The sequence below is a fragment of the Hirundo rustica genome, chromosome 3 (genome assembly GCF_015227805.2).
Source record: "Hirundo rustica isolate bHirRus1 chromosome 3, bHirRus1.pri.v3, whole genome shotgun sequence".
NCBI lineage: Eukaryota > Metazoa > Chordata > Aves > Passeriformes > Hirundinidae > Hirundo > Hirundo rustica.
This window is the reverse complement of record NC_053452.1, coordinates 37,225,252-37,250,070: the sequence shown is the minus strand read 5'-3', so window position 1 is coordinate 37,250,070 and position 24,819 is coordinate 37,225,252. Positions and strand designations below refer to the sequence as shown.

Genomic DNA, 24,819 nt, shown 5'->3' with positions numbered 1-24,819 from the left:
GTCTCACATTAATCCAGTAGTTAAGAGATTTTCTTATACCTCTGGCAATAAACTTCACAATCTAATTCTGTGATTAGTTTAAAGACTCCCCCTATCCAGCTCTTCCTTCTTTCATGTATTTTCAAATATGTCTCCATAAGATGAATACATCCTACATAAATTTGAGATAAAGCCAGGAAACTCAGATGTCACTGTTTTATCCATGCATATGAGGAATTAATGTACCTCTCTTTTACAAGAATTAACTTCATTTAACATTCCAGTTACATGACACCTGAGGGGACAATACTGATATTTAGATAATTCACAGGGTAAACCTGTTTATTTTTTCTGTTTTCTTTGTTGCACAGTCTTTTTAAAATAATAAAGTAGGACCGCAATATAATGCCAGTTTCTAAAATAAAGTTACAGGATTATCTCTTTCTAGCTATTTGAAAAACAAGAGAATTGCCATATCAAATTGCATTACTCATCCATCTAACACTGTAATCCCACATTGTGATAGGTATCAGTATGAGGCACTCAAAAAGGAGATAAAAAGAATCTCATATTAACAACCCAAAAAGTAATCCAGAAATCACAGTTTCTTCCCAGATAACTTTTAATTAAGAGCTAACATGGCTTTCAATCTTAAGATTCTACCCTAAGAACAAAGGGACTGTAATTTAATAATTTTCATCATGAGTCACGTAGCAGCTGTCAAAGATTTCCAGAACTAAACCAACACTTCTAACTTTTCCTCTTTACAACCCTGCTTTATTTAGCAGCAGGCATAATTCTTTTCCTCTAACGAAACAATATTCATAAGCTAATTTTGCACTTATACCCTTCTAATTAACAGCTATTCCAATTCACTGCCTGCTCCCTTATAACTTCATATTGATAGCTTTTTACTTTTCAACTGTTGCTGAACACATTTGGATAATCAATAGTTTTGACTGGAAGTTATTTTGCCAAGAATCACCTACCTTCCACTACATACAAAATATTTGACTTACACAAAGCAAAACCACAAGATAAATAAAGGTTTTAAAGCCTAAAATGCATTTCAAGTTTTCAACCACAGCTTATGAAGGTTTATTTAAAGCAAGTCCAGCTCCAGTTATTTGTCAGCCCTGGAAATGCCAGCATCTATTACGTTCTTTTCCCACCTGGAATGCTTCATTACCAAATGCTATCTTTCAGTTGTTTATATGACACAGGTTTTTTGCACCACGTGCGACCTCTAACTTCCTCAGCACCCTTTGACCATTTTAGTAGTTTCACTCTATTGCTATTTCAAGTCTACATGACAATGCAAATGTTACATATCAGTGGAACAGATGTGTAGCAGTCTGGCCTAAAAGATCCTGCAGTGTCTCACGTGCGTCCCTTAATCAAACAAAACGACTTCTATCTATATTTTGTTTCTGCCAGCATTTTTTACACAAAACTACACAAAGCTGCTTCAGGTAGGTTTTAAGCAATCCTTCAAGGAGACTGCAACACTGCTGTAGTCATGTTCAGGAGCCCAGAGGAATTCCAAGTTCTCATGTCACATGTGAAAAACTAAGTCCTGCTACACCAGCCATGTTGGTGCAGTTCATTTCAGTGAAAATGCTGCCTAAACTTCAGCACTATGAGGGCTCTAGAGTGGCTTAAATGTTTCATATATAAAGATATAACTTGAATAGTCATAAAGCCAGATTCTACCCTTCTACTTTACAGTAAACTACAATATGATTTCATTTAGGTCAACTAATTAGTCACACTGGCACCCACAGTTTGCATTTTCTGATTAAATAATGTACTAAAAATGTGTGTATACACAAGAAAGGTGAATCAGACTTTTACAGAAACCATCAAGAATATCTCTAATTCTGGCAAACGTGCTTGTCTAATTATGTAATGCAATGACCACATTTGGCAAATAAAAATCCACCAATTCAAAACCTGACTTTTCAATTTGTTTCAAAGTCCACTAAAATGCCTCTGGCAATCTCACCGACACCTATACTGCAAATCGCCAAATGGGGACTATCATCTCAGAAAACGCGTTCTTAAACTCGTACACTAGTTAAAACCAATGAAATTGCATGAAATTTGTGATAGTCCAGCTACACCAATTGCTCATGCACTGCTCCCCTCCGTACCTGTCTGTCTGTAGCTTCCAAGTGCGAGTGTGCTGAGCTGCATCCCCGTGGTGCTGCTGGTGCAGGTGCTGAGGGTGCCGCCTTTGCTGCTGCTCCTGCTGGACTTCCACCCAACAGGGAGGGACAGTGGCTGAAAACCGTGGTGTCAAGGTCTCAAAACGCGTCAGCTCCACCAGGGATGTCAGCGTCTCAAGGGAGAATGGCTGGTCCACCAAAAGATCAACTCCTGAATAATTACAGCACATACATTCATTACTACGTAGATTTTTTTTTTTCCAGAACATCCTATAAAAATAGTTCAAAATATATCTGAACTGCTATAGGAAAAATGAACTAAAAGTCATACAAAGGCTTTTTAGTTAAAAAAGAATAATAATAAACTCCCTCCCCCACCAAAAGCACCACCATAAACAAACAACAACTAAAAGCAACTACAAAAAACCCCAAGACAAGCAACCAAATATCACAGCCTTGAAGGCTGTATCCTTTGAAGGCAGTTCACTTGGAATAAATTTTCTAAATACTAAGAGCTCTGAGCGTGCCGTCTGGGATTCAGCCAGAGGCATCAGGAATAAGTAATTAGTCAGCTATACTTTGAAGATGTAAAGCTGATTAAACATTTTTTTAATATCCATACTGACTCAGATTTAAAAAAAAAAAAAAAATCATGAAAACAGGCATACAGAATTACTGTGTATTTTTATCATTGTTTAAAACATTACTTTAGATCCTGATTATCAACAGACTTGTTTATGGTGTATTACTAGGACATTGTGGAAGGTTCCCAATTTAGTTTAAAAGAGGAGTAAGTGAAAAACAAACATGCTTTACGTTAAGCACTTAAAAGACACTGCGCCTTGACAATTATTTTGTCTTCTTGTCTTTATATTTAGGCCTCGTACCAAGGAAACAAGGGTATTAAATGAAGTATTGAAAACTAAAATACCACAGGAAGTCAAACACCTAAAGGAACCACAAAGAAATCAAAATTTGATAATCAGATTTTCTCAGACATACAAAACCTCTAACGAACTGAAAAAACCCCAAACCAAACCAAAAACAGGCAAAGAACCCCCAAACCAAAACAAACCTGAACAATACCCAACCAACCAAAGAACCCCAGCCAACTAAACCTGAGGGAAAATAAGACATGCATAAGGCATATTTTCTAGTATTTTGAGCATTTTCTCTTAAACTGTGTTTTGAAGGAAAAGCTTTTACTTGTAAAGAAATCATGTTTTTCAAAAGGAGAAAGTTTGCTACCTGACTACTGTCACCACTCGGGGTGAGGAGATAATAATACACCAACACAAACACCACCCTCACTGCGAAGCCTGAACCCACAGAGTATCTTGAAAAACAATCCAGGCTGAGTTTGAGGTGAGATGCTTGGACAGGTAATAAATTCACTCTCATTGCAACTATAATAATTTCTACTTTTCAATCTCAGAGGCAGGAAAATGCCAAAGAAATTAGAAATGCTCTAGAAATTGAATTTGGATAATACAGCAAAGACCTTCACTTTTTTAACTGCCAAATGTGAACCTCATTAGCTGGATGACACTGCAATGAGAACTGAGATCATTGCTCAAGCTGTACAACAAGCCTATCTTTGAGCAGACTGGATTTTTCTGCTTCATTCCCCTTCCTCCTCCAACAGAAACAAACCCAAATTCAGAGTATTCAGAGCAACCTCATACATGTAGTCACCCCTAAAACTGAAAAATAAAGGACTTAACTTTCCACTGTTGTCAAGTATACTTGGATTCTTTAAAAAGTTACAAGACTTGTATTCTATTCTAACAAAGCGTTATAACAAGACTGTCCTAGGGTGACTTTATGATGCTTGTATCCCCAACTGTCTGTTCTGTTTGTGCTGTATATTGAGTTCTGTGCCTTTAAGACTGGTTCTAAGAGCAAGGAGAAGCGCGGAGTTTGTTTTGAGAAAACTGCCTGACTCCTCCACATCCTTCTGCGGACGGGGTGTTCGGCGGAGGCTTGGAGAGACTGCAGGACAGAGATCTTTTTGCTTTTAGTTTCAGCTAGCTAGGGCAGAGAAGTTCCCTGGACTGTTTTTTTTTCCTTTTTCTTGGAACTGTTTAAACCTGCTCTGGACTGAAAACCCAGGGGAGCACTGGGGGCTGCACCTGCGGCCCACCGGGACCTGGAGCTCGGCATTTTCCAGCAGCGCCGGAGGGACTGGGACTGAGGAGAGACTGAGAGAGAGCCGAGCTACACCCACGGCAAGGACTTTCTCAGTTTGCCATCTCACTTCAGAAAGAGAGGTTTTATTGTTTCATATTATTCATTCTTTGTACTTGTATGCACTTTGTTTGTTAAGTAAAATAATATTTTTTTCCACTTTTCTCCAAGGAAGTTCTTTACCGGACCGGCCGTTTTAGGTTTGCTCCCCGGACGGATCCCATTCACGGGTTTTCTCCCAGATTTGCTCTAAACCAGGACAAAGTTCTAACAGCAAACTTGAAAACTGGTTTTAAACTGGTCAGGAAAACTAATATTCTTTTTTAATTCACTTTGGAAAAAAGCATTATTTTAGATTACTTCACCACAAAAAGACCCTCTGCTCCTTAAAAGGAAACAGTAATCTAAAACTGCTATAAGATTAACTTGTTTTCTCTTAAAACAATAAAATATAAAATGCATTCAAGCTGCAAATTCAGGCTAGAAAATAAAATGCATTCTAGAATGCAAACAATGGAGAAAAACACACAAAGCCCACAATATAAAGGAGCAATATATGAGTAGAAGTTTCTGCTTGTTGCAGGAGTTCATTTCCCCAAACAGAAACCTTTCTCTTGAGCCGTGTCTCTGTTCAAAAAACATCCTAAGACAGAAGTGGAATAAAACACTTTTTCTGGTTTTTAGTATGTAAGACCAAAAGAGAAGCAACACTGATATTATCAATCAGAGGCTGATCACGATCCACACAAGTACTGACAACCTCAGGAGTGAAGAGGTTTACACAGCCCTAACAATCAATCTCATATATGCTAAGAGTCCTGTATTATTGACTTCAGTATTCTCAAGAGTTCTGCAACCACTGTTTGGCTTCAAAAATTCCCACCCAAACCCTTCATTTCAGCACTGGCTTCTTATGACTATTAAGCTTCTCTCAGATCTTTAAGGGAATCAGTTTGATGCCACAGCAAAATAGTACTCAATGTATCTGATGGTTACTGTGTACCTAACAATGCTTTGGAAACCATTACAGAACAAAAGCAAGCAATACAACAATGTCTAAATTACATGAGTACTGAAAGGAGGACCTGCAGTTTGTGGACAACCTAAAGATACAGCTACTTTGAAGTCTATACATAAACAAATCAAATTCTTATTCCAGTAAGTCATATTCAAGGCTATACTGAAGGCTGGATGGGAATGAGATTAAAAAAAAGGTAAAAAAATTCCCTTTATAGTACTGGCAGAATCTAAACAGTAATGATCATCTACTTGACCCATCAGGATAGTCAGTTACCATTTACTTGGAAGTCACTTAAGTCTGCTGATAAGCTACTATATAGGGAATGCAGCCACTGAAGCACATCTATGTCCTTGACACCTATATTCTTTTTTGTTTTATTTGCCATTAGCAAAAGAAGGCTGCAGAAGAAAGCCATAGACTTTTTCCCCCCTCATGTATGTACAACAGTTTATCTTCTAGTGATCTTCTGTAATGGCTTCTTGGGTGAAAAAGTGGAGGAGCAGGAGAAATTCAGTCTTCAAAGAAACTGTTGTAATGCTGCTTGTAAATAAAGTTATGATAAAAACCATCTCTTCCTTCTTTTGACTGACTTCTGAGGAATAAAATCATGGTCACAAATACAGTCTGCCACACTTATCACACGTAGAGACCGGAAAAAGTCAAAGTGTTTTGTTCTGTTTTTCAAAAATCAGGAACTGCTGCAGTGTTACGCTTGTACACACCCACTGACAGACATACAGCAACTACAGAACTCTAACTTTGGCCAGCAAAAAAATTATTAAGCAGCATGCTATTAAATAATTGCAAGTCATGTTCAGATGCAACTTTCAAAAATACTATATTATACTGAAGTATTTTGATACATGTGCAATTTACCTGTAATTCCTGGACTGGAGGGGTTGGATAAGGGCTTGGTGCCTTCTGATGACTGTTCTACACTTTTGGAAAGGGATCCATCTACAAGTATATCAGCTTCATCAATGTCATCGCAGGTCCCTCCAATCTGAAGGAAATGAAGTTCTCCTCCTAAAATCATCACAGACAACAAAAGAAGAAAGTTTCGACAGGCATACAGCTAAATTCAACTCACAAGACCAGCTTGCACTTAAACTGCTATGCAATTATGACAGTATTTATGCAGGACCTGAAATCAGTGAAATCATAGGATTTTTGCTTATTTTGCTTTACTACTACTACTATTTTTCAGGGCAAATGCTAAACAGAACTACAGAAATACTGCAGTTGAAAATGGCATTAAAGGTAAAAACTATATGGGGGGATGAGTTTTAAAAGACAATTAACAAAGGCAACCTCAATAGAAACCAAAAATCCTAACCATTATGACAATTCCCATAATCCAAATTATGCTTGTAACAGTAGATATTCTACCATGTCAAGTGAAGGCCTACACTACCTCATCTGTACAGAGTGCATAAACTTCCTTTTAAAATTCAGTATCTGAAAACTGTAAATTAAACTAATTTCTCTGAATTCTCCTAACTAAGGAGCTCTCCACCATATTTCATCAAACCTTGAATTAAAACACTGATCAAGTCAACAGACAAAAGAGCAAAGTCCAAAATTTTCTATGGACACAATGCATTAATGGAAATTTGGAATCATTCAAGGAGGCTGCCCATTATTCAGCATTACAGAGACACACGGATCAATTCTATCATTTACAGAGAAGTCACAGAACCAGAGTGCTAAGATTGTCAGCTCCAGCCACTAACCCAGCACTGCCAAGTCCACTGCTAAACCACATGTCTAAATCTGCACATCTTTTAAATACCTCCAGGGAGAGTGACTACACCACTGCCCTGAGCAGCCTGTTCCAGTGTTTGGCAACCCTTTAAGTGAAAACATTTTTCCTAATATCAACCTTCCCCTGGAGCAGCTTGAGGCCATTTCCTCTCATCCTGTCACTTGCTGTTTTGGAGAAGAGGCCAACCCACGCCTCACTACAAGCTTCTCGCAGGTAGTTGTCCAGAACAATAAGGTTATCCCTGAGCCTTCTTTCCTGCAGACTAATCAACCCCAGCTCCCTGAGCCGCTCCTTGCTCCTCCTTGTGCTCTAAGTCATGGAGAAGGAATGTTTAACTTTACATAATGCTGGGGGGTGGGGCGAGAAGAGCTGTTACCAGTTCCAGAAGTTACAAAAAGTCGAATCGGTAGGATTCAAACCAAGAGGCAAACCCAAGCATAGGCCTTATGTAATTTTTCTGAAAAATTACCAGACTGACCTTCAGCATCTAACTAACGTTATGACAAACTCTGTTATACAAAATATCCAGGTAATCTGAAACAAAGAAACTAGAGAATAAAAATGTACTAAAACCCCAAGATAAAAGCAGGCATATGTCCTGTACTGAGAGGAGTGAGGAGAGTGAAACAGAGTGCTAGTGAGGCACAGGGAGGCAGAGAGAGTGTGTGAAGCACAGAGGGAAAAGATGTGAGGCACAGACGGAACTCACACAGTTGGGGTTTTTTCGAGACCTCACTAAGAGAGGCCTGACAAGAAATGGCTTAATAAACTCACTCTTTTACGAAGATAGAATAAATAACAAATCACTCAAACGACCAAAATGGTCAGAACAACTCTGTGGACAGGATCAGTGCATTGTGCTGTGGGAAAATCCACCCCAGGTCTGGGTAATGTAGAAAAGTAGCGTTCCTGGGAACTGAAGGGATGGGAGATTTTCTCATTATCTTTCTTTATCTTTTTATTCTACCTTCTCAAAACAGCTATTCCATTAAGCCATTTCTTGGTGTGTCTTTTCTAACTGAGATCCACTAGGAAGCCTGCACCTCCCCCTCTCTCAGCCTCAAACCACACATCCTTGATGCAGAACAGTGCATCCCAAGCAGACCTCAAGAGTGGAGGGGGAAAAAAAATAGTTCTAGCAAATAACACTTATGAGTTTCCTTGAAATTAAACAGCTCATAAATAAGCAATTTTCCTGAAACTTCAAAGAGATTAGAGACACATTAGAAAACACAGACATTGACAGCTTCATCTGGTAGTAAGTCAAACCTTAGTTTGTATATCACTTTGTTTACTGCTCAGCAGCAACAATGCCCTTAGTCCTTACCATTTTTTCCATACAAGAGAACAGACCTAACCGCTGCATTCCTGAAAGTTTCCAGCATTTTTCCAAGAAAAAGTCTGTGCTAAACTTGAAATACCTCACTTCCTCATATTCATTTTTAAAAAGGTTCTGTAAAGAAGTTTACCATGAACTTCGGCTGTACAGTGTTAGCCTCTGCTTATGCACACTCTGCCAAAATGCCGCAGTTGGCTGTGCCTCTGTATCACTAAGGAGGCATTTCCTCTCACAGAACATCCAAAGATGACTTTCTGATGATGCATGCTACATTATTTGTTTCAATGATACTGTAGTTCCAATATTCAAGTGCCAGTGGAAAAAAATCTGCGTAGAAGGCAATGCTGCTTTTTTTTGGTTTGGTTTGGTTTTGGGGTTTTTTTTGTTTTGTTTTGGGGTATTTTTGTGTTGTGTTAGTACAATTGTTTACAGCACTAGGCTGAAAGAGTGACTTGTCCAGTGCTTTCTAATTCTAGCCAGGGAGCAAACATCCCAAGTAGCAGTTTATCTGAAGGCTCCTCTGCTTGCATCACTTTGACAGTGGCAATACGTATTTCTGTTGCACTACCAAGAAGATATGAAAGCTGACACTGACTTACTCAGTTATCACAAAAGAGACAAATTGGAAACTAGCATCATTATACTTCCTTCAAAAAACAGGTAACACAATCAAAACATTGTTAATTTAATTCTGAACTGTATTTAAAACCTGCAATTTGCATGGATTCAAGAACCTGGCTGGCAATACAAATAGAACACAAGAATCATGAATTCATTCAAATAAATCACAGGCTTCCTTCTGGCAAAACACTTCCTGGTTCCATGAAAGCAGCACTGGAATGAGCTAGAGAGCATGGTAGAGACTAAGGGCAATGCAGCCAAAGCCAATCTGGTGAGATATTCCTGCATTCTAGAAGGAGTTTGAGAAGAGTGACACCATTGTCATTAGCAAATCACAACACAATGAGATAGTTGAACAATATCTAATTAGTTAAAAGGAATTAGAAAACAAAGCCATACCACAGGAAATTATGCACTAATCAATTTATAGTCCCCTCCTTCTCTTGTCACTGGTTAGCTCTAAATGTGCAAGTTCAGAACACTTGAAAAATGTCATCGAGAAAGCTATCAGCTACAACCTCACTTGGAGACACTCCAATTTAAACTACTCTAGAAGATTTTAGCTACAAAATTCTGCCTCAACTTTGAAAAAAATAAATGCAATTAAACAGGGACAAGTGAAAATTACTATGCCTAGAAAGAAATAATTAAAAGCCCTGTTACAGGATGAAAAAAATCAGCTAGACAGTTCTGTAAGACAGGTTCCTGTATGTCAGATGATAAACATCATTCAATTTCCTGCTCAAAAGTGCAAACATTCCACTATGTATACACACACACATGGTATGTACAGACTGAAGAGCTGCTTGAGGAATTCATCTCTGGGATTACTGGGCCTGGTTTGGCATATCTCATCAAGAAACTTGCGGACTGACTTGATCAGATTTTTGGGAGGGGAAAGTAATGGTTGCTTTGTTCTTTTCTTATTTTCTAAGTTTGAAAGGATTGGAGATATTCAGCTTGAGAAAATAAACGGATGGAGAAAGACAGCACCTAAATAAACTCAGTGGTTCCCTCCTTTTTTGAAGAAATCTCTTTGCCATATTCATAATGAGTGGCACCACAGATACGATTCCAGTGACAAAAATGATAGAGGCTAAATGCTAGTGAAAAAAAATCAGCATTAAGGACAGCATGCAGCAGGAAAAATTTCATGAGAAGACTGGTAAATCTCCATCTTGAAGATGTTTGAGAACTGTGATCAGTACTCTGTTTCTGAATGTCTAAGTGTAATAATTGACCCTGACTTGAAGATGAGCTCTTAGCATCACTTCTAACACTAATTTTGATATGGAAAAAAACTTGACCTCTCTCCAATCCTATTAGACTCCATTAGTGAAAAAGGTAGAAAATTGAAAATACTGAAGTGATTCCTGAAATCCAAATACACAGTACACAGGGCAGACAAAGCCTAATGACAAGGAAGATGCAAATTAGACATCCAAACTAAACCAGAAAAAACCTTTGGGTGTGATTACTACACTATTTACAACTGAAAAGCAAGAAAGCTGCTATAAATGAAAGGCATGAGATTTATAGGAATCAATTGTCAAATGTATCCAAGTGCCATCCAGTTCTGCAAGGCTTGCAGGTACGAAATATAAGCATAGGCAACTCACTCTGGACATACCAAAATCCAGCCCGAAAAAAGACTTTTTCTGACAAAAGGGAGGGACTAAAACACTTCTGTTATATTGTAGCACCTTTAATATGTTATAATGTAGCATATTCAAAATTTCAGTTAACACAATGCAGCAGTAGGAAATTCTATTTGACCCTCTTAAACACAAGACAAGACTTTAAATATGAAAAGATCATCCTATAGCTGGATGTCTATTTAAAAACAGTACCTGCTGCCTAGTTTTAGAATAAAGACATTACTTAATTTCATACTTATTATTTTGAGCATTATAAAAGCAGAGGTTAGACTCAGTTATTAATGACACAAGGAAAAACGTCTGAACCCCCATATGAGAGCACACAAAGCACTACTAAGAGGGATATTAAATATAGTCTACCTTGGCCATGGGGAAGAGAAGAAAGCAAAATACAAAGATATTAAAGTTCACTATGTTTGCTTAATGGAACTGGAACCAAGAATATACTTGCACCCTTCCCCCCAGAGGTCAAGCTCAGATAATCCTTGCAGAAACAAGTAAGTACATGAAGCTGACACCAAGAGGCAACATTCTGAAGTGTGACTCACAAAGATGGATGACATCAAATGCAGGTCTAAAACATCCATAAAACCACTCCAGATCTGAAGCACCCATTCACACAGAGGGATTTTTTCAGTCATACCTTAGGGGCAGCTATGGAAAAAATTTATATTGTCTGCCAATGAAAATAAGGCATCAACAAGCAGGAGAAACAGAAGAAAATGCTACTCCGCATTCAGAACTTTCAGACATTGAGGTACCACCTGGCCTACTCTGACGTCCCAAACAAGTAAACAGGAAAGAATACACTGCCCACGCCTGAATATTTTCCAACATCATCCAAGCATTTCCAATGCATGTATGCTCCAAAACTTTCACCTAACATTTTCATTTATGTCTTTGCTCTACAAGCTCCCTTCTAGATGGAATAATGCTGAACACATCAGTCAATACATTCTACCTTCATTGTATCTTTCTAATGCTGTCGGACTGCAGGCACCATCCCACTTGCAGCACTAAACCCAGAGGAGCAAACACCTCGGAGCAATTTGCAAAGAAGCCTGAGAAAACGGCGCTGAAGAAAAAATAATAACAGCAAACCCCTCCATCTTCAGCCACCTAGCTATGCAAGAAATTCTACCCATTTAACACAAAAGTTTAAAATATGATTATTATTCAACATAAGGAAAATTATGCAAAGCCTATTTCATATACTAAACTATTCAAACACACAATAAGATAGAGGATTTAAAAGGTAATATTAATAGTTGAGGTTCTTGATTTGCTTTTACTCTAGTGGTCCTGATTTTTATACCTTTTATGCCTTATTTATAAACCTTTCAGTTGAAGTCATTCTTTACCAAGTGATGTATTTTAGCATAAATGTTTTTGACTCTGAGGCATCAGATCCTGAAATCCAGACTTCTAATGGACATCGACTCCCAAGTATTTTTGATGGCTTTGGAATTAATTTCTCAAAAGTGAGAAGAATATAACAATGACTGAAATGTTAAAAAAGGAATAGAAATTGAAAGCCTCTGAAGACATTTAAGCAATGAAAATACTGAACTCCTAAGTCCATGGTTGAGCAGAAAATGGAAGTTCCAAACAGTAGGTGTAAACAAAAGATAAGAATAATCAGTGGATTTTTTTTTTTAAGTAAACAAAGTACCACATTCAAAAGATGACCTTTGCAGGCTGACTTGATACCTGCAGCACACTGAGCCACAGAAGAAAAAATTCCCCAAGATCTCAGCTGTCTTAAGGGCAGCATGAACAAAAGAAATCCAAAAAAGCTATTGATGAATTACTCGATGGATATTATAATACTGAGAGAGATTTACTGCAAAAGCAGAATGATGTGCTTGTCCATCGCAAGGAAGATGGAAGTATTCTCCAATCAGTAGCAGAGATGATGGTTATCTAGGCAGAGACAAAATACTCCTACACACACAGAATAAATGTTTCCAGCTCAAGAGACCTCTATATCTCACACTACATGCCCCAAAGAGGTTTAGATAATACCAAAAGCTACACAAATATGACTACCATACACACTAACAGTGGATGGAAAAGTACCATGCACAATAAGCCCTTTAACTTTTATCATGAATCTTAAAACACAAGAAAGGCAAAACAGATCTGATGAAAGAAAGAAACTGATAGTAATAAAATTCTGTAGGAAAAAAAAATCTGTTTGGAAGTCTTTCCAATGAGATCAGAGTTTGATCAGCTAAGTATAAGGTTAAAAACACTATGACATTGATATGATACGATATCACAATTTTCAAAGGCAATTAATATTTCAGTTAGAGTTCCACTTTAACTAGGGAAAAGCGTGCATTATTAAATACAGCTGAAACAGTTTAATAGATATTTCTTCAAAAGCAGTCACCAAAACCGAAAAATTTAGTAAATATGAACATTACCCTCGGGAATCTGCATACATAAATACTAGTTACTAACCTCCAATGTTTTCATTAGTATTTAGAAAAGCAAATCTGAAATGCCCACTTCTATAAATCTTTGTGAGTGAGAAACATGCGGCCTTTTAAGAGAAATGAGATGTTTACAATAAACTTTACTTTATCTGTTGGAAATGACAAGTAAATTTGATTTAACAACTGCTCATAGGAGGACTTTATAATTAGTGTGACACCATCATGAAAGGAAAAAATGTATCAATTTCAATTCTTCTAGTAAAAAGGAAACTCAACATGATATTGGTGGGAATTTATTTGAAATGTATGAACCATCCCATCAGCTTAGCCCCTCTGAGAGCTTAAGCATTTCCTCCAGAGCTGCAATCAACTGCAGATGAACTAAACAGAACACTGGGACATGAAGGAACTCAGCTGGATGACACCCAGAGCTGTTTCCAGTGTTCCAATGTGACACAAGGAAACGGGGAGTTGTGTGCTGGTTTAGGGACTTTTACAAAGTACTTGTTAACCTCCTATCTGCCCCCTTCACTAAAATGCCTTGTGTTCATTTGGAAAAAAAAGACTTAAGAATCCTGCGTGGACAGTCTGGCTCTAACACTCAAGAAAGTACAATCCCAGCTGCAAAAAGCTGAAGCAGAACCAGCAGCATGCTACCTGAACGAAAATAATAAACTAGGATAAGGATAGATAAAAGCATTATGTTCTCTGCTCTCTTAACTGTCATCAATTACAGGCAGAAGACATTTTTCTGAAATGGGATTTCTCTGTCATAGAAATAATTACATACAAGAATGACTTTTATTTGTTTGGGACTTAAGAAAACCTGTGCCTCTTAAGACACATGCAAGAATTACTGCCATTCTAGAGATTAAAACTTCTATTTAAGGTGAGGAATTAACTAGACCCCATGCTTCCTAGACCATTTAAACTGTATGTAAATTCAGTGGAATTTAAAATTTAGATTCTAAATTCTGCCACATATTCCAAATACAGTAAAATCAATAATTTAAAAAAAATTTGACAAAAAATCTTACCTTTGGTGCACGCACATAATCTGTCTGTGCCCGAACAGTATATCACAGAGACAAACATATCAGGTTCCTCAGTGCCCTCTTTTTTAGGCGGCTCCACTTTGGCCAGAATTTCAAAGTTTGAAAGATCTAGTATTTTTACATATCCTCCCTGAGTAGTTATTACCAGGTGCCCAAGAGTAGAGATCTCAGATCTTCTCTCTCTCCCACTGCCATTTTTAGAAGTCAATTGTATTTCCTCTACAGGCTCCTCACAGTCGTCCTCTCGATTATCCAATATATCTGGTGGGAGCAAAATCATTGAGGTAATTGTGTCTTGGGGGTCTTTGATATGCTGGATTTTTACCGGTTCCTCCTCTAGAGTAACTATTCTAGTGGCATAATTCATCTTATAAAGCACTAGGTATCCACCACTAACACTTCTCTGTTCAGGCTGAATTATTAAAGGAGTTGGTACATCTGCTGGTGACTCATGCTGGATTACATCAATACTCGTGCCATTCACTACAGCAAGACTCGATTCTAGTTCCCCCTTCCTTCTATTACATAGTGCCGAGTTTAATTTATTTAAATTATTCAAGGCCTCTACTTGATTTATTGCACTCAGAGACTCGACGGGACAAGTCCGCAGTCCCACCAACAGATGGACTCCATCTGCACAAGGTGTGATTGAATCTACACACAGGTTCTCCTCCTCTGCAAACTTGGGCAGACGCAGGCACTGAACCAAAGTCCCAGGCTTGGGAACCATGGAGCTCCACTTGTCCGAGTCCGGAGACGTCAGGGTGGCTGCGGCATCTGCAAACTGCTGAATGTAAGTCACAGGGGGGTCCTGTAACAGCAACTGCTCCTGACTGTCCAGCTCCATTTCGATGATCTGTGGAACTGTGAAACCATCATCGTGTATACTTTTACTCATAATATTGTTCATCTGTGAAAAGAGTTTTCCTGCTTTTTCATCAGACTCCTTAATGCTGTACAGCAGCAATACAGGCAAAGTCCTCCTTACCAGAGGGGAATTCAGTTCTGAATTAGTGCAGGATTCATTGTCAGTTGATCCCTGCTCCGAGACACTCTCACCTCGAGTCCTACTTAAGCCATCCAGTGATCTCTGAGAGTTACTGCTAATGGGAGAGGTAGCAGGTGATTTGTATGTTAGCAGACCTCCGGCTAATAAACAAGGAAAGGGAATGTTGTGTTGTTCTAGATGTTTTTCCTTCATCTTTTCACTCTTACAGTTGGCCAAACAGGGATTTGCCCCAAGTTCTTCTAGATCTTTAACTGTGTCCTCCAGAACGTTTGCAACAATTTCCCACTGAAGTTTTTCAGGTTGCTGAAGAACGCTGAGAGCTGTTATATCAAGACTGACTTCCATAGTTTCCTTTTGTGATGTATGACCTTTAAAACAAAAACATTTACCATAATACAAATGCTCAAAAGACAAAACAGGAGTCATACTGAATATATTAATGTTTGTTGGGAAAAAAGGATCTTTTGCTATATCTCATGGTCTTTTTTCCCCACTTGGTGAACCTTACTCACAGACGTAAACCAGATTATAGAAAATGAACATGTAATCTTCCCTCCCTCAAAATTTCTGACTCAGCCTCTAAGAAAATAACATAAGAACATCATGGATAGCACTTTTCTGCTTCCACATAAAACCTTTATATTCAGGAAGAAATACTTGATCAAAGTGCATACCCTCAGGGAAACAATCAAGACGCAGGAAATCTTTCTGGCAATCCTCTGAATTTAAAGGGTTTTGTACAGCTGTAATTTGTTCCTGTTCTAAGAAAGTGCTTTTACCTTGGTTTGTGTGCTTTATTGACAGCAAGATAAGCAATGCTTGTTGTCAAGTAAGACATTTATTAACTAACAAAGTGCAGTTTTTCTTTTCTCCTGCATGCAATCTCTCCACCACACAAACTTAAATACTGTCAATCCTTTCAAGAGAAATCCTTTTCCTTTTTTCTTATACAGTGAATACAATATCATTTGTTTTGACAGGGGTTTTTCAAAAGTCTGAAAGAAGAATTTCCCCTTTCACCTCTAAACTATTACATATATAACAGATCAGATATAACCTACCTGTAACAGATTCTGATCTGGAATGCTCTTCACTATCTGAATCCTCCAGTAGGTCATCACTGAAAAAAAAATAATGCACGAATGACACCATGTACCTGCTAACCACATGCTCATTTTTAATTAAAATAATAAAAATTCATAAAAAACACAATGTGTACTATAATTGGCCATTCCTTTCAGCCAGCATTGTTCACCCACTGATGAGTTCATCACAGACATCAACAACATAAAGACTTTTTCTCCATTATTGAACCAGTGGACAAGATTTCTTTTTGTCTCATTCTACTATTGTATTTCCTAGAGTTCAGGCATAAATGGAATTAAAATGAAAGACAATTCTCAGGAATCTTTCCAAGAGAAATAAAACCATACAATCAGGACATCTAAAACTTAATATCAACATCTTCAAATTCCTCAAAACAATCTCTGGAAAATGGACCAGAAATTGACTGGTCTTCAATTCTACAAGGTATTTTGTAGCTAGTACTGAAACAAGGGATGAACAGTGTTGCTGGTTTTAAAAATACTGCCAGATATATAATTTTCTCGTAAAACCAGATTCTGTTCAAGACACCTTTTCAAGAGAAATAGGCCCTGGAGTCGTTCTAAGAATATATAAATAATTAATGCATCTGACTTTTCCAATAAAAGAAATTATTTCCTATTTCAGGCTCCTTACACATGGGAAAGACAGTAATCCCTTTGCAGCTCCAGGTATAACTACTCACAGTACCAAGTCAGATCCTCAAACTTCAACAAACTGGATGCTTATTCCTCATATCCAAGGAACAGATCTTTGTGGGGTCAAACCTGATCAACCTTCACAACATGGCAGACACAATTCAATACTTTGATTCTGACCCAGCCTCCCCTTAAGTGGAGATGTGATAGTAAATTCCATGTAGGTTAAGTGAAAGATGCTTAGTTCTAGGCAGTATGATTGCACTGTCCTTTATCCAGCTCTCAAAATTGGTTTAATTCTTTAACTATTAAGGAGTTCCCAGCCCTTTAGCTACAGTAAGAGTCCAGGCAGTTGCTGATGTTGCCCATGTCAGCAGAAGGGCAAGCTTTGCATGCTCTCTGCACCGCTGTAGATATCACACCAAGCTTAAAACCAAAGATTTACCTCCCTGTATATAGCAGTATTGTTACTCTCTTCTCAATGCTGAAGTTTAAGAAGAAACATTCAGGAAACTAGCAAAACTCCCCAGACAACTTTTGCTCTAAATTTTCCAACAGCTATTCACTCTACTGAGGTCTGGCAAGACCAGACAAGAGTTCCCAGTAACAGACTACATGAAACACGAGTGAAATACTACTTTTTCTTACATCACACCTTCTTAGCACTGGTATACCTTCTAGCTTATCCAAACCCCTGCAACAGGACTATCTAATTGTTTAGAGTCTGCGTGTATTAAAAGTATGCAAGGAAGTACAAATTCCTAGTACATGCACACAGCTTATTTTCAGAGTGACATAACCAGAAATTAGAGAGAAGCAATCAGAGGAAAGTGTGTTCTAGAAGTCCATGAGGATCTTTTACTTTAAAAACCTGAAATATACAATCCATAACTAAAATGAAATGCTGATCCAAAATACTATATTCCTTTCTTTCTTTACTCTGCCTCTGAAACATGAGCATAGGGCAGCAATGAGATCTGCAATCTCTGCTAGTGAAGTATAAAACTGAAACAGCAGGAAGCTGGCTTAAAAAATGGAAATTTAGATTAATCTTTTTCAAGTGTTGAATTGTGTACAAATACAGAGGACTAAAAATATTATTTCCATGAAAACAAAATTACCAATCTTATGTTTCACAAAGCATGACTTTGCTAAATGGCATTTACCATGTACACAGAAGCATTCCATATTTCTCGTTTGGTAGACTAGCATACCTGTCTCCTTCTAATTTTGGTATGTCTGAGCAGCTAGAGGAATCTTCTAACCATGCTAGTGTTGGTCTCCTTGAGTCAACCCCTGAGCTCTGTTCTCCTGATAACATAAGTTGCTGCACAATAGCAGGATCATATGCATTGATTTCAAATTTTAAGTGGACCTGAGAAATAACAACAAAAAAACAGAAGAGGTATTTGATTTTGAATCAAGATATGCCTGATCAGTAGATAGTTGATGAAAAATGATTGTTTATATTGCATACCTTCATAAGTTTGGAAACATCCCATATGCAGATCTTTCCTCGTTTTGTTGCAGCAGCTAGAAAATGAGGGCAACTTCCAGATCCAAAGCAGGTTATTCTGTCAGTGCCATCTGTGCAGGGAAATTGTGCTGGACTTGTTGCCAGTGTGACTGAAAGAGGTACATTCTGAGTGTGCTCACCCTTGACAAATGGGCAGTTTGGGGAATGTCTCTCATGTTCAGACCTTTCCAGATTAAAAACAAACACAGAAAATACTGATTTTTTACTGTGAAAACGACACACGGCATATACAAGCTAAACCCTAGACGTGAAGCTGAAACAGAACTGCATTGCAGTCAGCCATATAAGAGAGTTCTGAAGTTACTAACACAGCTCTCCCTGCTGATTCTCAAGAGCAGACTGTATTAAACACTTTGATTGCTCAAGGCACATTCATATTCAAATGGATCAATCCACACAATGCTCTTAATATAATTAGTCCATTAAAAAAAATAATTGTTCTGTAGGCAGTAGCCAATCATGTCCCCATGAAGAAAAACGCAGATTAAATTAGTGCACATTAAAACCCTAATGTTATGAGTAACTTTAAAAGCAATGACCTGTTTTTAGTTCTATATCCACAATTTAAAAAATCAAAACTGAAAACACTCCTGAATGTCACACTGACCAAGAAGCATGGAAAAAAACCTAACCTTGATATACAAATAAGGCAGAGACATGACAAAACAATTACACAGCTACAAAATGTCTTGAAAATCGTAAGTGAAAGGAGTAGACAAAAACTAGGAAGATAATATCACAAGGAAAAGCTTCCAGCAAGTCAGGATCTGATATGTTCAAGGAAAGATTATAAATTACCAACTAATCGAGAAAAAAATTACATTAAGAATCCTTTAATCAGTGTAAGATCCTACATTTCTGTCACTATGCACAATTTTAGATGATTCAGGAAACTAGTAGTGGATACTGCAACTTCACATAAAAGGCAAATATGCACTACAAGACATGGCAGTTCTTGAACCTGAGAAGAGATGCAGTCTAGTCACAATCAAATAGAAGACTCAGTTTAGATCCCCGCAAAGAAGTATTGGCTGACAACTCTCAAGGAACAATTTGAAATGAAATAATATATCAGAATTAAGAAACAAAACCAATTACACTTTTTTTTCTTTTAGCATTATACAGAAATTTGATATAGTACATCAAATCTTTCTGTGATTTGTTCCATGGAATCATTTTGGAAACCCATTCTTGTCAATGACTTGTCCTAAACTTACCAGAAATACCATCAAACTATGTTGATTTCTGTCCTTTGAAGATTTCTAACCACTTCAGCACAAAACTAAGCGTACTTCACACATCATTAAACTTACCAAGGTTCATCTGTAGGCTCCCAGCACACCAAGCACACACTACAGGTAAAGCACATGGCTCTGTCATCTCCTGATGAAGCAGGCTATGGAAATAGGAAAAAACACTTGAAATTTACAAAACTATGTACTATGAAACACTTTTAACAAGGTGCTCAAGTTCTTTCCCTCAAGTGACATACTGAAAAACATCGAACATATGAAAGGCCACAAATTATTACAAAGTGACAGTATTTCACATTAAAAGGATACACGTTACCATAGAAGAGACCCAGAACTAACACTCATGCAAGTCATTGGATGCAAACTACAGACATAGAACACAAATGACTGGTTTTGGGGTTTTTTTGCAAAGTTCACAAGGTACAAAAGATTTAGAATTGCAGCAGAATATAAGCTTGGATGAACATGAGTTAAAAAATATTCCTACCAATTTCTTAGGACATAAATTATTCTCTATCGTTCCTCACAAAGAACAGTTGTTACTAGCTGAAGTAACTAAAGAAAAACAATTTTCCCTTCTCTTAAAATTTAGCATTTTCATGACCTCATTTGAAGACATGCTTGGGAATATGCAGATGCAATTCCAACATATGAATTCCCTGCATTTCTCCTTCTGTACAAGTTTAGGAAATATCCAAAAACTTCATCCACCTATCATGCTTTGCAGCTGACAGAATGAAAGAGACAATATTGCTGTCAAATGACAGGCACTGCCCAGCTATCATTATCTAACTCCATTTTATCTTTTTTTTTTTTTTTTTTTTTTTTTTTTTTTTTTTTTTTTTTTTTTTAAAGCACGAATCATTTCAAGGAAGGAAAAACAGAAAAAGCAAAAGTAGTGGAATAAAACATTGAGGTTGTATTTATTCACTAAGCCTAACAATTTAATGTGATCTAGGACCTCTGTTTGATCCAATAAAGTTCTGCTAGGAAAACATGGTTAGAAAACTCTTGTTGTGCCAAGCTTACTGCTTTTTTGCTTAACTTGTAATATAAAAAAGGATTATTTACTCAACAATCTAACAAGGAGAAAGACAGATTCTACATAACAACCAACTTCATCTCTATTATGGTTAACTCAGATCAATCTGCTATTTCAAATAGTTTCATATGCTGAAGTTAAGTTCAGAACAGTATTTTCTGTGACCTGTACAAAAAAGAAAAAAAGAAGCAAACTCAAGGTACCAAAATCCCTTGAAACTTAAAAAAAGAAAAAAAAAAAAAAAAGAAAGAGCTGAATGAAGAAGTTTTTATGGTTTATGCATAATATAAGGAATCCATTAAAAAAAAGAAAAAAACCCTACTAAAAAACATCACCACCTCTTTTCCCCTGCCCTCCTACCTGGGGACCAAATACTAAGAACAACTAAACCTCTTACCTGGTGATAGAATCCAGCTTGAGCCATCGGATCTGGCTGTGCCCACCGATAACCCACATGAGGCCATGAAGTGAATGTCTCCCGTCTGTTAGCTTCACTATACATCAAAGACCTAGAAAGGTGAAAAACTCCACATTACCCAAAACTGCCACTTAAAATTAAAAACCCAAACTATTTATAAGACTTTCAGTGCTTTAGTAACCATTAAAAATAGCACAAATAATTACCTATAACTTAAACATAAAATTATAATTAACTATTACAGGAAAGTCACAACCTTCCATCACTCAGGTGCCTAAAGTAAAACCCCAGTAGAAAATGAAGAGCCAGGATTAATAAAATAAGTGTCCAGGAAGCCTATTTGATCTACCTGCAGAAAAGCATCAGAAACCCAAAGCATCGAAGGCAGGTGGAGAATTTAGCCCAACAGAACTACAAAAGAGTTGGATTTTTTTTAACATGACAATTACTATAAAAATGTGGGGTTCCTAGCTAAACAGATATGAATTTGCCTATTTAAAAATACTCTAATTGATATTTTAGGCTTAACTGAATACATGGTACAACCCTCCCCAGTCATCACTCACTACATATTATAATAGTTGTAAATTTTAAACTACTACATCCCAAAATACAGACCCCTCTGCAACTCAATAGTTAGAGAGCAAAAAAAAGTTCCTCTCTTTTGCACCTTCACTCAGTGCACGTCCCTCATCTGCAACAGCACAGGATAAATGAGTATCAGTTTTTCTTTTCCCTTGACAGAGTTTTGCTATTCCAAGAACTAGGGCTGTTAGATGGAAAGGTGCCTTATTTCCCGTTTCCACCCCTCAGTTTCAGGAGATTTTTGCTGTCTTCTAAGAGAATGGAAATATTAAACATTTCCTGCCAAGGAAGTAATCTATTCTAGCAACACCCACATAAGAGCTATCTCAACTTGACATTATACCAGCTCAAGAGACAGATCTTGGGAGAGCTCTAATCAAAATACAATATGGTGAGGTACAGGTAGACATGAAGGCTTGGGGAGGGAAAGCTAAGAGATGAAATCAAATTCATTGAATTATTTGAGGCGTAAGAAATGATAATACACATGCGGATTAGTTTTTGTACAAACACTCAAGAAAGAATAACTAATAAACTTAGAAGATTTACCAGTATTCTAACTAGTCTCCGTTTATGAAGGTTAAAATACTGGGTTACTTGCTTGTGTATACATTACCACTTGGATCAGAAAGAGATGAAGCAGCAATCTGAGGTCATCTATTTTTTTACCCCAAACATGTAGCAGTGACTAGAGAGCTTAAAAGCAGCATACATATGGTCTGCAAAGGTAACTTCTTAAACTTCTAAACCATAAAACATAACCATGACTCTTTCTTATATGAAGGAAAAGCAATTGACATCAGGATACAACGTAGTATGTATTTACAGCTGCAATTGTTACCTTTCTAAAAGTATATGCTGGGATTAAGAGCAAAGTGAATTTGATTTGCATTGAAGTTGAAGCTCAGACAGTCTTGTGGAGTCCATAAAGGCTTTGCTAAATTCAGTAGTACATATGGCACAGCACACATTAAACAGCCAATTAGCTGTATGTGTAAGAGCAACAAAGCACAGACTAGGACTAATTCTTTGGCAAGTAAGGTAAAGTCATTGAAGAACTAAGGGCTCAAATTCCTCCCTTATTTTGGCTTAATATACCTCTCCACAGATCGCCCAGGTCCCACACCAAGCTCCGGTCGCGCGCTGGGTAAGAGGTAAGATAACCTATCCATCACAGAGGATGCTACAGGTAAGGCAGCGATATTTTGATTTATCTTCTTGAGTTCATTTACAATGGCACTGGCGACAGACTTCAAAACATGATGAGGAAGGTGGAACGTAACCGTTGCCCACTAAATAAGAAAAAAAAGTGTCTGTGCTTTAAAATTTTATCATCTAAACGACAAACAGATCACAAGAGCGTCAAAACTGAAACCAAACACGTGATATCAAGAAATACAAGACACACAAAAGCAACACGAACATAACACAAGGAAAGTCAGTAACTTCAATTTTTAAGCACAGTTTTGCCTTTATTAGCAAAAAACTTAAACAGTAAGAGAATAAGTTGGTAAACAATAATCTTGTTTATTCTCCTTACCAAGTGAAGTTTCACACATAAAACTAAGGAACAGATAATATATTCCACTGTCTTCAAACAAAATTCACCACACTGAGTCACAGATTTTGTGAGTTTCAATGGTAGACACGCAAATTAGATCTGGGAATCCATATTAGACAGCATAAAGACAAATCCTTACCTTTGCAACTTTATGATTTGCTGCTGTTTCATGTGAGGTATTTTTTAAGCCATCCTTCAGTTGTGTGATGAACAAATCATATCCCTCTGTGCTAGAAACATCTACTTTTTCTATGCAAGCAGATAACAGCTGCTGAGCCTAAAATGCAGATGTGCAAGCGAAGTTAGCATCCACACTGAGTGACTATAAGCGGAAGTACACCTGTTTCATTGCTCTTGGAAATGTGCTTTGCCAGATCCTACTTTGTCATCTATTAAATCAGCATAATTCCCATAAAAAATCCAGACCTGAGTATGATGTTCCAAATTTTACTTCACAGGCCACAGATAAACTTCAGCAATGGTAAGATTAATTATTACAAATTCCTGCAAGGGTAGTATTACCAAATGTTAAACAAGTCAGCTATGGAAGTTAAAACTGAAGATCTATTAAAGCAAGCAATGAGGAGATATCTATTGCCCAATGCTTTTTCTTCAAAGCTATCTATTCAGCTTTAATGACAGAACAAGTCTTGCCATTTTCTGAGTAGCTTTGTATCTTCAAAAAGGTAGATAATAATGAGAACAACAACATTGCAATAAAAGTTACAGTGAAGCTGAAAAATGAAGCAAAGTAAAACTCTAGCTAGTTTAGAAGTTAGTTCTTAAAACTCAGAAATAATGCAGCTAGAAAAGAATGCTATAAGCATCCTTTATAGACATTTTCTTCCAAGTCTCATCTATTTCCAGCTTATCCTTCTGTCTGCTAACTTCATGTTGACAGGTAAGATTTAAAGGTATGCTTAATGTACAAGGCACAGAGTATTCTAAATCTGCTGTTAGGTAGGTTAACGTCTGAAAAATATTACAGGAATTCTTTCAAGCTGCAAATACAGGGAAATATTTCCCAAGGACAACGGTCATTCTGCCCTTTAAACAACCACGAACTGCTCAAAACAGAATGGACCAAAAAGCCCCTGTGTTACGTCCTTGGGAAGTCCAGGGGAAGGAAGACTGAAATAAGGCAAACCAGCCCACTAGCTAAGGTTGTACACAGACGGACTGTGGAAGTTCCTAAATTTTAAGAGTTCTGTGGTGAATTCAAAACAGCACAGACGCTGCTTCGTAACTTGTTAATACTGACAATTAGAAATGCTAAAGGTGCACTGCACTGCCAGCAGATCAAAATACTTTAAAGAATACTTAAATTAAGGGCAAAAATTTGCAGAAAATTTCTAGAGACAAAAAAACCCCACTAACCACGCTTCCCCGGATGAAAGCTCTTGACCTTTCTATGATGAAAGAGGTGGACAGATGTGTT

The 24,819-nt window shown here is 37.4% G+C and overlaps 1 protein-coding gene across 1 annotated transcript in view; it reads right to left on the bottom strand.

The window, feature by feature from the left end:
- The window catches only part of BIRC6 (baculoviral IAP repeat containing 6), a 174,760-nt gene that overhangs the window by 133,019 nt on the left and 16,922 nt on the right, over nt 1-24,819 (bottom strand). Inside the window, exons 3-12 of the mRNA XM_040059756.2 lie at nt 23,521-23,658; nt 22,919-23,112; nt 21,215-21,326; nt 19,836-19,918; nt 18,463-18,685; nt 18,200-18,360; nt 16,305-16,363; nt 14,217-15,611; nt 6,232-6,381; nt 2,133-2,358 (exon numbers count right to left, since the gene is read on the bottom strand). Of these exons, the coding sequence (XP_039915690.1) occupies nt 2,133-2,358; nt 6,232-6,381; nt 14,217-15,611; nt 16,305-16,363; nt 18,200-18,360; nt 18,463-18,685; nt 19,836-19,918; nt 21,215-21,326; nt 22,919-23,112; nt 23,521-23,658 (2,741 nt within the window). The remainder of the gene's footprint in view (nt 1-2,132; nt 2,359-6,231; nt 6,382-14,216; nt 15,612-16,304; nt 16,364-18,199; nt 18,361-18,462; nt 18,686-19,835; nt 19,919-21,214; nt 21,327-22,918; nt 23,113-23,520; nt 23,659-24,819) is intronic.